The sequence below is a fragment of the Nicotiana sylvestris genome, chromosome 10, assembly GCF_000393655.2.
Source record: "Nicotiana sylvestris chromosome 10, ASM39365v2, whole genome shotgun sequence".
Lineage (NCBI taxonomy): Eukaryota > Viridiplantae > Streptophyta > Magnoliopsida > Solanales > Solanaceae > Nicotiana > Nicotiana sylvestris.
This window is the reverse complement of record NC_091066.1, coordinates 97,380,784-97,395,001: the sequence shown is the minus strand read 5'-3', so window position 1 is coordinate 97,395,001 and position 14,218 is coordinate 97,380,784. Positions and strand designations below refer to the sequence as shown.

At 35.6% G+C, this 14,218-nt stretch overlaps 1 protein-coding gene across 6 annotated transcripts; it reads right to left on the bottom strand.

The window, feature by feature from the left end:
* Positions 1-3,457: 3,457 nt before the first annotated feature.
* LOC104232118 (transcription factor GTE10-like) lies at positions 3,458-8,880 on the bottom strand. 6 transcript variants are annotated; one of them, XM_009785217.2, is made up of 11 exons: positions 8,688-8,880; positions 6,633-8,594; positions 6,474-6,522; positions 6,199-6,354; positions 5,307-5,380; positions 5,142-5,205; positions 4,921-4,995; positions 4,724-4,839; positions 4,565-4,631; positions 4,355-4,485; positions 3,458-4,272 (listed from the first exon to the last, which is right to left on the bottom strand). In XM_009785217.2, exons 2-11 carry the CDS (start codon positions 7,890-7,892, stop codon positions 3,976-3,978), a joined length of 2,289 nt encoding a protein of 762 aa, XP_009783519.1. In that variant the 5' UTR covers positions 7,893-8,594; positions 8,688-8,880; the 3' UTR covers positions 3,458-3,975. The 6 variants fall into 6 exon arrangements, with proteins under 6 accessions (XP_009783519.1, XP_009783518.1, XP_009783522.1 ...); XM_009785216.2 differs by having other exon boundaries at positions 6,633-8,880; XM_009785220.2 differs by having other exon boundaries at positions 5,307-5,374; positions 6,633-8,880.
* Between the last annotated feature and the right edge of the window lie 5,338 nt (positions 8,881-14,218).

The window sequence follows — 14,218 nt, the reverse complement described above, 5'->3', positions numbered from 1 at the left end:
CAAAACATATAAATAGAAAGTATCATTGGCTAAGAATGACTATTAAAAAGAAATTATTTGAGATTAAGAAGATACACACTGATGATAATCCTTAAGATATACTGACGAAAGCGGTGGTTGTAGATAAGCATGAGTTTCGCAAAAAATTGGCAGCATGAAGCCTGTAAATAGTTCCTCTACTTGAAGACATATTTGGCCCCTTATCTAGAGGAAGAGTTTGTTAGGCCTATGCTCATGTTGCCTAGCCAAAGACTAATCTTATTCTTTTTTAGTTTTCATTCCTATTTGGAATTTGATTCTATTTTTATTCCTATTTGGAGTTGGTTTTGGCTTTAAAAGAAAGCACCACTTATTATTTATAAATAGCGCAACCTCGGAGAATTGTTCTATGATCGTTGGTATTAGTCTTTGAAATACTTTAGCACATAAGAGTGGTTCTTTTAGAGAGCTTCTATCAAGAGAGGAGAGAGAAGAAAAAGTGTTCGTTTTGCTGCTGATTTTATTCCGACCAGCCAATTTCCAATTATGTTTTTCAATTCGTGCATCGTTGGATTGAGCTTAAAATTTGATAGAATGTTACTATCATCTTGATCTTTGATTTGGACGGTGAAGTATCAGATTTGGAGGCATGTAGCATCCGAATTCGAGCTCTAAAAGGCAGCTTCATTTTAATGATTTTTCCTCTTTCTTTAATTAATTTGTTGTTGCTCTTGTTGCGCCGTGTTTGAAATTTGTTGTGCAGCTAATTTGGAGAATTTTTATAACCCTCTCATTATTATAGATAGAGTTTTTGGGATCTTTGTGTTCCCGTAGTTTTTAGTTTTTACTTTCAATTTGAAGGGTTTTCCACGTTAAAATGTGATGTTTTTTATCTTCTCTATTTTTAGTCAAGTTGCCTCTTCCTCGATGTATAAGTGGTATCAGAGCGAGATTCAAGAAGTTTCATCTAGGCGGATTTAGTTCTAACCACAGCCTATTTGACGGTAATCATGATTTTTGTCTTAGAAATTTGATCGTACTGCTACTCATGTTGAGACAACTTTCTGGTGAAAATTTGGAGACGCGACTGCTGAAGATTGTGTGTAAAAGATGGATCAAATTTATTTTGTCAGAAAAATTCAGGCCTAGGGGGAAAATTATTAGGTGTTTGTCCTGATTTTCTTTACCATATTTGGTTTTCCTATTCCTTGAAGGAAGAGCAACATATTTAACATTATTGATTTTATCTTTTACAAAAAGAAAAATATAATTCTTTTATATTTGGCTAGTCTTTCTTCTTGGAGGAAAAACTTTAACTTCTATAAATTAAGGATCATTCCTTCTCATTCAGTAACATCCACAGTGTAGTCTTTAAGGGGTTTGAGAGTCTTATTTAGGGAGATAATTTATGAGACAAGTGTTAGCCTGCCACTTTTGTGTGTGCCTCTTTGTGAGGTTGATCTCTCGATATTTTGTATTCTATTTATGATAAATTGCTCATTTCTGTCGTGGATGTAGGCCAATTGACCGAACCACGTTAAATGTTTGTGTCTTTTTTGATATATTTCTCTCTTGTTGTCTGATTCACCATCGTTTAAGAATTATTTTACTAGCTTCTGCATGACACTTGATTATTTCGATCCTACTATTGTTAATCTTAAGATTCTATGTATATCAATTTGATTAGTGGAGATCTCACCATATGATGGTCAATTCCTAGTTAAAGCAACAAGATGAATTTTGAGAAATTTCAAATTAAAGATAACTGTGGATTGACTTCTTGAAAAATAACACCAGGTATGTGTGTGAAAGAGCCATCACAACCACACAAAAAAGAGTCATCATAGAGAGAGTCAATTGTCCGGTCTTGTGTCACATGTAATTTATTTCATTCGATAATGTAAGAAGGAATCCACTTGGTAATTTGAACAGTGAGAAAACGACTAAGTTTTAAGTATCATTTTCTCTGCGATAACGTGTCAAAAATCATTTTAGAATATTTAATTGAAATTTAGAATTTTTGTGGGAGCACAATGCCTGCTCATGTTGTTAGGAAATAAACTAATCAGCTAGGCCTATAAAATATCCTTTTTTATACAATGATCTTTTGATTTCTATTATAATACCTCTTTCAGTTTTTTATCTATAATAACTAAAATATAATTTTTAATATAATATTTATATAATTTTTTTAAAAAGATTACTCATTTAGATAGAATACACGAATATACGTGCAACGCGCGTACTCTAAATCTAGTCTACCAAATATATTTGGCTAATTTAAGTACTAATTAAAGTGTGTAATGGCTACTATACAAATAAAGGGAGCTATCACAATATTATGCATACGATAATATTATGGGTGCATGATATATTTAGATGTCCAAATCTACCAAATACTTTTGGCAAGCACTAACATAGTGTTTTGCTTCTGACTGGATTTCATCAATCAAATTACATTCTATCCAAAGTAAATCAGACGTTGTTACTTGTTCTAATAATTCACGTAATTAATAGATCGTATATTATTGTGATGGACTATTATTTTGTTCAGCGACTTAAAGTCAACAAGAATGAGATTAAAATTACCTGAGACACACTTTTCGTTTCTTTCTTCCCTTTATTGTTGACGGTTGAGAGTTGCTGAACTTATTAATGGCCATATTTGTTGCTAAATAAATCCTTTCAAAATGGCAATGAAAATGACAGGTGTTGTAATCCAAAAATAGTGGAAGTTAATTCAACAAGCACTAACATAGTGTTGTGCTATTTATATACATCTCTAAAAATGAGATCTAAGCATGTGCAACTAACACTTCCAGTACAAGTCAAAAAATAATTAAAGATGGGACTAGTCTCCTCTCTTTTACATTTTTATGATATATATGAAGTCAAAGAAGGAGCTAGAGTTGAACTCTCATGTACAATAATGCTTATCAGAAAAGAAGCCACGAGTATATATATTAACTATCATGAGGAAATGCTGATTCAGAAGCTCAAACTTATTCTCCCTTGATGTTCTACTCGCATCCAGTGTTTTATATTAAATATACTTAACCATGTTTTAGTGATAAATGTGTACATGAAAAACTCATGTTTTGTATTTATTGATTTGTTGCAAACACCAAATTTTGCGGGCACATACATACTGATACTATATATAATTGATTCATCTGAATCAAGAAGTTGTTAGAATCCATTTTTGGACCGGTTCATTTTTTTTTTCAGGGACCGGTTCTTTCATACTGCATAAATTGTCTACTACATATACTTTGGGTTGATAGGTACATATATTTCCATTACACCATAAAAGAAATATTCAAGCAATATATCAAAATCATAAGGTAGGTAACTTACAAATAGAAGCCTCTAGAGTTGCATAGTTATCCCTTATAATGAATGAAGAATCCAGCTCCTTATTTTCTGCACAACTATGGCTTCAGCTTGGCAGAGCATTTATCGCAATCAAATCAACAAGTACGAGTGAAAACTTTTATAACTTAAAACAAATTTATACCCATTTGTTTACTCAATACACAAAATCACAGCCCTAAAAACGGGAAAAAGGGAAAAAATAAGCAAAAGGAGCTTTATGAGTGCCTTGGCAGAAGTCAGGATGATTAAAGCTTAAGCTTCTACCAGACAATTATCCTTTGTACTAAATTAAATGAAGCAGCAACCTAAATCTAGATTCGTCAACCCCACCAAAACTGTTTGCAACCCAGCATCTGCATTCCCAGATACTTTGGCTGGACTGCGCCTAACTTATCTTGATTCCTATTTTTACACAAGCTAGAGAAACAACGAGAACAGAAAGGTATAGTGAACTGGACTTTTTTGGCAAATAACGTCTTCTGCAGCAACATTGAATGGAAAAGCATCAAAACTTCAAATCAACATCATGAGGAACAGGCGAAGCATTGCCTGTCAAAGCATGCAAGCATTCAGAATGAAATCACCCGTTATAACTTCTTGATCAGCTCAAGTTTTAAAATCTCAATCAATCTCTCCTTTCTCCGGATCTTTTGATATGTCCTCAGGACAATTTGATAAATCTGGAATACTATGTGATTCATTTTCTTCTTCATCCTCATCATCTCCCTTCATATACAATCCAAGTTGCTCCAATGGGTTACTACTTGCCTTGAATTTGAAACTACCAAGACCATTTTGAGAGTGATCAGGGCTTGTCTCTTCAGTGAACCTCTCTAATTGTTCATCTGGAGCAGCTCTAAACAATTCCAGATCTTCCATAAACTGACTGTTCTCATTGATTTCAACTGTCTTTTCCATCTATTGGAAAAAATACAATTACAAGTTGCACAAGTAGGAGATGATCAAAACTAATCTGACCCCAGCTAGGATATGTCATTACCTTCAGCAGAGCCTGGCGTGCAGCTTCTCTTTCAAGTTCTCGTTTCTTTTTGGCTTCTGCAGCAGCTTCTGCTTCAGCTTTTCTTCGGGCCTCACCTGCGGCCTTAGCTTCTGCTTGTAAGCGGGCTTTCTCTGCATAAGTAGACAGAAATAAACAGGAAGTTCCCTCAAATGTTATTGTGAAATCCGTACAAACTAAAAATAATCAGACCTTCTCGCTTTCGCCTTTCAAGCTCCTCTTTCTCAAGCTTCAGCTTCTCAGGGTCCCACACTTCACCCTAAAATACGGTAAGAAGAAATGTCAGTGCCAAACAAAGTTCCATACAGATCGAATTCCAACAAGGGTGACACCAACAATTGTTAGCCCTACCTTCTCAAGGGTTTTCTCTTGCGCTTTTAATATGGTATCTGCAAAACAACTCCTCAACGACGCTGCACGGTAAAGTTTCTCAGGGGAGACTTGCCTCTCAGGTGGAGCACTCTCCCCTAAAAGATACAGCACACGGTGTGAGATGATGCCGCATAACTAACTAGCACACATTTTCTTCATCAATTACTATTGCTTACCCTCATGATGATCATTGGGTTCACCTAAAATAGACTTTGGTTGTGAATTCCGCTCTGTAAAGCCATCCAAGGAATCTGTCGAACATGAATGCAAAAACAATGTCACACTTGTATTGAGCAAAAAGATTTGGTAAAATCTCCCACTTCCCAGAGAGAACCAAAATGTGCAGCTACAAGAAACAACAGGAAATCAAATCTTGTGGATTCTACAGATTGACAACCTCTACACTGTCGTTGATCGAGCTCTTTCTGTTCAAAGCTCAGCCCAGAACTCACTGTCACCTGCTGAGGAACAGAATCAATTAGCAAGGGAGAAAATAAGTCAGACATGATAATGAGCCGCAAAAGAACCCATAAAATAAGGCAACAAATCCCATCTGTCACACCTTTGGGTTGGTTAAGGGAATTGAACCATTAGCACCATCAGATTCACCACTAGAAGAGCTCCCGGAGTCTGTATCTAAGAAGACAAGCATCCAACAATCTGAGTGAGAAGTAGAAAAAATACTGCCTCAAGTTCACTGTACACACTTCACTTAATCACAGACTGTTTAACAGGCAATGCACTCCTAATTGAGTAAAGCATATTAACTCCAGCTCAAGAGCAAATATAAACCTACAATTATTCCTTGAACCCAAATGTAAGCAAATATGTGTGTGTGTGTGTGTGTGTGAGAGAGAGAGAGAGAGAGGAGAGGGGGGTCATGTGTCAATTCGTCAGAGGTACTGGCAGATTTGATAGAAGGGAGACACAAAACTTTTTTCTTTTCTCCATTGTTCTTTTCCTCTCTTTTCTTTTCCTTTTTATTTTGGTGACACCAACAGGATTCTTTCGCACTGCCGTTAAAAACGTAGTTAGATATAGGAAATTGGCCAATACTTTTACATTTATACAAATGGGAAACAACAGGCAACTCATGTGTTATACAGTAAAATCCATCATCAAGCCTATCAGAGATACTGGAGAAGGGAGATTATCTTCACAGGCAGAACGAGTTGCAAAATGATCCACCATCTTGTAAAAATACAGCAACCCTCTCAAAACGAACCAAACACCAATCCACCCAACACTGCGAAGTTCTATTTGAAGAACAAGAAAATTGATTTTCATCAAGTATATCACATGCAAAGAGTTCCCACATGAAATTGCAATAAACCAAAAAAAAAAAAGGGCCAAGGATGAAAAAGAAAAAGCAGTCTTTGTGTCTAACGAGATAAAATTTGTAATCAACATAAATAAAGCCACAAGTTATGCAATAATTTCTTAATAGCACAAACCACTAGATGAAGAGCCTGAATCACTTCTAGAACTACTTGAGCTGCTGCATTTATTGTCTCTACGAACAAGGTCCTTTTCAATCTCCATGGGTGTGAAACTTGAGACAGGTGGATCATTTCCTCCAATATCGACTTCCTCATCTGCTGGATCATTGTCTATAAATAAAATTTAAACATACATAGAAGACAGAGAGAATCGGAAACTCTATTAATCACCATATATCAGCTTGACAGCTCTACTTCTTATCTTCAAGCATGTACAAATGAGAAATCACCTTTGCATAGCTGCATGGATGAATTGCTAAAACCAGACTCATTCTGAAGCTGCAGCATATAAAAAATAATATGATAACTTTAATATGCACATAAAGGCATCTTGTAAAGTAATATAAAGAATGAAGTAAGATATTCTGCAATCACATTATCCTATTCACCTCCATCTCACAAGGTTCAGCTTTTGCCTGACTTTTCTGTTTATCCAGTAGATACTCATCCAAAAGCTGCCGTAACTTGTACAGTGTATCATTAGTGAGAGCATCAATATCAATCTCGATCTCATCTTCACTAACTTGACTTCCATGAAGGCTGCTCTCTTTTAGGAAATCAATTATCTTTTCAGGTAATTCAGCCAGCAATGCCTCCAGCTCCATACTGAGTTTATGCTTCTCAAAATCGCTCATGACTTGCTTTACCGGTTCTGATCTACCCTTGTTTTCAAATGGAGAAATTTTCTTCTTCTTATAAGGTGGTACTACTAAAGGAGCTTCACTTTCAGTTTCTAAAATAACACTCGACTTTGAAGGTAAAGGTTCTTCTTCTGCTACAGGAATATTCTTCTCTATCTGTTTCCATCTAACCTCGAAAAATTTGCTAAGTGTTTGAGCCATAATATGAACGTCGTTTCCTGGTGGATTGTATGTCATCGCATTCTTAAAGGTGAGCCTCACATCTGCAGAAAATTCCAAAGGACTTAAATATTCCCCTGACATCAACTTCGATTTTACGGTCCCCAAATCCATTGGATGCTTAATAACAGTGAAATAGTCTGGGATTTTTAGTTTTACCACATCAACTGGCGCATTGAAGACCCAACCATATTGGTGTGACATCATCCGGTTTAGCAGTGTCTCGCATTGTTTCATAAACATCACTATGCTAGTGTTTGAGACAGCCTGTTTCACTGGCTCAGGCCGCCGAGCCCCTAATCCTTTTGTTCGAGGTCCATTTCTTCCTTGAGCAGTCTTTTTCTTTCCGCGAGGTACTTTTGCTTCTTTCATAAAACTCTGAGATACCTCCGCCCCTGGCCTCCTCAGCCCATCACTGCAACTATGTATATCACTAACAGGTGAAAGAACCCCAAAATTTGAGCTAAAAGAAGCAATTTTCTTCTGCAGTATTCTAACATGTTCAAGTTCATTCCTCAACCTTATTTTCAAATCTTTTCTATCGGAGCATGACATCTTGGACAACGACAAGACTTGAGTAGGTACACCAAATTGATCGTAATCATCAGCACTCAAATTAATGCATCTCTTCTTCGGTGCACAAGAATCATCTGAAGCTGTCATTTCAGTTTCAACTCGGCCTGAGCTACCAAAACCCTCAGATTCTGCCATTGTTCCAACAGCATGACGATAATCCGGCACAAACCCAGACAGATAATCTCTTGAAACGTTGCGTGACTTCCCCATCATTTCACCCGAACCCTTATTAAAACACTTGTTCAATTCCCTCTGCCCAGTGAACTGTACGGGAACAGTAAGTACTATGTGATAAATAAACTCCTAAAGTATGCACATGCCAACCAAGTTTAATCCGTCTCAATAATTAGAAATGAAGCAAAGATGGCACGGTCCTGATTAATTGTTTTGAAGTGATAGGCTTTCGCCTACTAATGGGTATAGATACGCCATCTTGGATCCAAAGACATCAATATCAATACCCCCAGACGACTTTCACAATTTCCACAATGTCGGGATAAACTAATTCGTTATGGTTCTCAGTAGACAAATGGGCAAATTCAATTTCACCGAACAGCAATAATTTTGTCCTTCGTCCAATAGTTAATATTAAGATTTTCCACGTAACAGTAAATTCATCATAGAAACATCTCTTCCCTGTAACCCAATAGGGAGACTCTCATTTATTCCCTATTACGATTTTAACGCATTTGGGGTAATAAATAAAGCATATATAGATTCACATAAACCCTAATTGATATTGGAGACACAAAATTGGAGCTTCAAAATCCAATAGAAAAGTTAGTATGAAGCTGAGATAGAAAATTGATGAAGCTTCTAGAAGAACCCAATATTGAAACCTGGATATCAAAATAGAGCAGGTAGCCCAATCAATCACACCAAACCCTTGAAGAAAACCCTCGTTTGGCTTTCGCTCTTCGCCGCGAAGGGAGAGAGAGAGAGAGAGAGAGAAAATGAGATTGCTGAATTATATACAAAGAACCAAATTTGTAAAGAGAGACAACTTACGAGATTGTTTTTTGCAATTTTAGCCCGCCGCGCTATTAGCTTTTCTTAACCGATATAGTTTTCCTCGTGTTAGTTTTTCCGACGGCTGTTGTTATCTCTCTTTCACACCATCAGATACTGATCCGGCGGCGGCGCTTCTTGTTCTTCCTTTTTCTTTGTTCTTTTTTCCTTTTTTACGATAGTCGATAAATAATAACACGAAATATCTTTTACGGGAGATTGAGATATTAAAGTCATCAATTACTATAATATTTGTATTTCTAAATACCTAATGTATGTTCATATTTTTTAAATTAACGTTTTATGTCGTATTAATAGTAACTAAATTTATATATAAGTTATAGTTATTAGTATTATGAGTATTATACTGGAAAATAAAAACCAAATACATACTAGTAACACAGATTGTATTAGTAATGCAATGTTTTTATATCGTAACTAAGCAACTGCCTTTCTTAGGCTTTCTGAGCATTAAGTCTACGCGTTCCTACATAGGCTCCCTGGACTCCGGTTCCATTCAATTGCAAAGGTAATACATCACGGGATGTGGGGTAGGTGTTGGAATATACTACTCCCTCCGCTTCAATTTATGTGAATCTGTTTGACTGGGCACGAAATTTAAGAAAAAATGAAACTTTTGAAATTGCTAGTCCTAAACAAATCAAAAGGGCCTCAGAATATTTGTGTGGTTATAAAAGCTTCTCATTAAAGATAGAAATATAAGTTTAAGCAAAATTGTTACCAAATTTAGAAATGAGTCATTCTTTTTGGAACGGACCAAAAAGGAAATAAGTTTACATAAACTGGAACAGGAGGAGTATTAACTATGGGTTTGGTTTAGATATAGTATTTATTATGGAATAATTGTTTATTCAATTTTAATAAAGTTTTAAATAAATCATATATTAGTCTGTGTCATTTGCTTATATAGTAGATGATCTAGTGTATAGAGTTTAGCTTATACACAGAAGATTAAATCATCGGTTCTTATAAGTATAAAGTTTGAGTTCACAATCTAATGATGGAATTGGACAAACTATCATGGATGATTGTAGCACAAGATTAAATATAATTTATCTTGATTATGAGAATGGTTTAATTCCAACTTCTTGTGCTAGTACATTTTGTATGTATTGAACGGACCAAGTAGAGATAAGTATTTTATACTGACTTAATAAAATAAACTCTCTAGCCATTAAATGTACTTATACTCTTAATCTTGATATAATTATTATTAGATGTGTACATTATTATTGTTTTGATTTATTAAAAGACGAGATTCTTTCGTGGGTCAATATGCCTGATAAATTGGATAATAATAATAATAATAATAATAATAATAATAATAATAATAATAATAATAATAATAATAATAGTAATGTACATTGGCGAAGTAATAGTTCGTTGACGGAATCCATGTCTCGGTTTAGAGATTGATGATACACCTTTATGAAAGCTTATAAGGTTTCATGTGTAAACCGGGCCGATGAATTTTGTATCCGACACATGAAATAAGTTAAGCGAAAGTCTAAAGGAAATAATCAATAAATTAAATCTTCAGTAATTTAATTTAATTGATTAATATCTGAATCTTAACATGAGGAGTTAAATAAGATTTAATGGATGAATTTTGAAATTGAATAAAGGAGTGCAATTACGAATTTTTAGTGGAATAATTCGTAATTAATTATGGTGGATATTCATTTCAAAAATTAGAAATTAATTTCATAATTGGAAGCCTTATTAATTAAATTTGGTGTTCTCTGGTGTGCCTAAATAATAGGAAATAAAGGAATCCTTTATCTGGTGGAAAAGAAAACCCAACAGGTTTTGGAAAAAAAGTTTTAACGCTTAAAACTTGTGCTATAAATAGATAAGGTTTTCCACCTAGAAGAAGAAGAAGAAGTTGGTGGCCGAAATTTTCAGCCAAGTTTTCCTAGAAATTTCGCCCACACGAAATTACTATTTTTGGATATTATTTGGGTAACACAGTAGAAGACCGTGGAACATTCGGAGATCATGATCGTGGGGGTGGTGGAGATTTCAACGAGACAATGTGAAATTGAAGGCTCACGTGACTGAAGAGTTGTGTTCACGCTTCAAGAGGTAACTCGTGAAATCCCATTTACACTAGTTGTCTAGATTACATGTGATTTTGATACTGGGATTGCTTCCGCTGCATATAATAATCTTTCAATTGGTATTAGAGTCCACTCACATCTAATTATATAACTATGTTTTTCATGAAACAAGAATACCGTGTTTATGTGCGTTTTTGAATTACATGTATATGTTGTTTTCTGAAAGATTGCACTGCTGTTTTGTGAATTAACTGTGCAAAATTTTTGGATTATTCTTGTAATCGTGAGATATCTATTTTTTTTATTGATATTTTATTGAGATGATTTGGATTTTTTGGGTAAACCCTACAAAAAAACGCAAAACGTTATTTTGATCGAATTGCCGGTATTTTCGGAGGTCATGAACTTGGCGGACTCCGATTGAGCTGAAATTTGGTGGGTTCATCGGAAATGACGTGGTGAGAAAAACTCACTGATTTAGCAATGAATCAAGGTGTTTTTCGGTGTTTTGAGGTCATTTGGACTGTGTTTTGGAAGTTTTTCTATTTTTTGGAAATTATTTCTTAATAATTTTAATTTGTTTTTAATTCAATGGTGGTGGGGGTGAATCCCCATGGTCTCCATGATTAAATACTGATGATATAATGAGTTTACACATTGGCTATTAGTAAATAGACATGTTGTATTAAATTCAATGTAGGATTTTATTGACTAGGTCTTACGAGGTATACTTGATATAATTATTTTGTAAGAAAGTGAAATCACATGTTTGATATCATGGATGACTAATGATTGGTGCATTTGGCATATTTGTGCATAAAAATTTCTCAAGATTTAGTTTATGTTTTTATGCCCTACGTGTTTACTAGTCTTGGATTTTCGATGAAAAATTTTGTTCTCTGGTTGGAGGTTGTAATTAAGTGAAATATGACAGTATTTTGTACGAGTTTTATATTATTGGCATGACTTTTAAGCTGTGGTCCATAATCTGCATGTATCTTCACTCGTAAATTGAAAATTTTGTGAGTAATAAATAATTACTACTAAAGTTGTTTATTTATTTGAACTCATGAAAAATTCTTAATGAATTTGTACATGTGAAATTATGTTTATTCATGGATTGAGGATTATGATTAATAAGTAGGATCCACAAAATGGTCTATTTATTTGAGTCATTAAAATATGCTTAATGTACCATGTGAAAATTATTCTTGATAAATCTACATTAGTGGTGGAGGTTCTTAACTAGAAAAAGAGTTTTATCTTTGGGTACTAGTGAGATCAACTCCACCCATGAGCAGAGATATTGGGATTTTCGCCAAATGGAAGAAAATATAATATCTTAGATTATTCTTGTGTATTTAATAAAAGGATAGTTTATTGCAAAAGGAGATATCATGTATCCTAAAAATAGGAAGAACATAATATATGCCTTGAGCTCATAGTATAATTATAAGGAGAATGGAAATCAATATCATATTTATTTTGATTCATGAAACTACTTAAAACGGTTATTCTCCGAATTTGGTTACAGGTTGGTTGAAACGACCGACCAGTCGTTTGAGAGTTATATCCCCGTTCCCCCGTTTCCTATTTTTATGTGTTCTTCAGCTGTATTTTGACTTACCGGGTTAGTTAGTTCGGATCCGGAGTGATTTTGGAGTAAGTTGAGACACTTAGTTTCTTTTGTGAAGGCTTAAGTTAGGAAATTTGACCTGATGTTGACTTATATGTAAACGACCTCGAATTTGAATTTCAGTGGTTCCGTTAGCTCCGTTAGGTGATTTTGGACTTAGGAGCGCGTCCGGAATACGATTGGAGGTCCGTGGTAGAATTAGGCAAGAATTGGCGAAAGTTGGAAATTTGGCTATTTTAGCCGGCTGCGAGAATTTTGATATCAGGGTCGGAATGGAATTCCAAAAGTTGAAGTAGGTTCATGGTGTCATTTGTGACTTGTGTGCAAAATTTGGAGTCATTCGGACGTGATTTGGTAGGTTTCGGCATCATTTGTGAAATTTGAAAGTTTAGAAGTTCTTAGGCTTGAATCCGAGGGTAATTTGGTGCCTTGATGTTGTTTTGATTGATTCGAAGGCTCGACTAAGTTTGTATGATGTTATAGGACATGTTGATTTGTTTGGTCGAGGTTCCGAGGGCTTCGGGTTGATTCCGGGTGGTTACCGAAACAAAATTGAAATTTGAAGGATTTCTGAAGTGGTGTGGTTCTGGTGTTTTCGCACCTCCGGTGGGGGGCCAGCAGGTGCGGACCGCAGAAGAGAAAAGAGGCTCGCAGATGCGGGTAGGAGTGGTTTGGACTGGAAGTGCATGTGCGAGATTTGAAGCGCACATGCGAGATCGCATATGCAGTATTGGAGCGCATATGCAGAAAGACGCATGAGGATTGATGATCGCAGAAGCGGACAAGGCCCGCAGGTGCGATATTTTGACGACAGTTGCGTATTTTGAGTGAGTAAGTGGAATCCGTACCTACAATGGATTTTCCGTAGGCGTGGCATCTCAGAAGCATGTATTTTGCCGTAGATGCAATTTTGTTGGGCAGAACCTATAAATTAAAGACTTTGCGAATTTTGCTCATTTCCACCATTTTTTGAAGACGGGTTTTGGAAATTTTGGAGGGAGATTCAAGGGGTTTTCAGTGAGGTAAGTTGCTTGAGCTCTAGTACTCCTATATATGGTGTTTTCCCGATGTTTAATCAATTAATTAGTGGAAATTAGGGGTAAAAATGAGGGGTTAGGGCTTGGGATTTTGTAGAGTTAATTTGAGGATTTGAGGGCCCAAATGGAGTTAAATTTTGATAATTTTTATATGTATGGACTCATGAGTGAATGGGCTTTCTAGTTTTGTGACTTTTATCAGATTTCGAGACGTGGATCCGGGGACCGGTTTTGAGCGGATTTTAGAATTTGTGTTCAATTAAGTAATTTTTCTTGTGGAATTAGTTCCTTGGCCTATATTGATTGTATTGTATTGCTTTTGGCTAGATTCGGGACGTTTGGAGGTTGATTCGAGAGGCAATGACGTCGCGGAGTAAGATTTTGGCTTGGTTTGAGCTAAGTAAGGCTTCCAAACTTGATTCTGAGGGTTTGAAACCCAGAACTATGTGTTATGTGATTAGTATTGAGGTGAAGCACATGCCAAGTGACAGGCGTGCGAGCGTGCACTGTGAGAATTGTGGTTTGGCTCATTCCATGGCACCGTTTAGTGACTTTTTCTTGCTAATATTCGTGTTTCCATCATGTGATTAAGTAAATGAGCTGTAAATCATGCTAGATATCATGTTACGGATTTACACCGGTACTGTTGGGATCGGAGTGGTCGTTTCTTGCTGTCATCTCACTAGTTTCATTGATATTATGTAATCAGTCTTATTCATGCATTTCATATCATGTCTTAGTCTCAATTGTTATTTATTGGCCCATCATATCATTGTT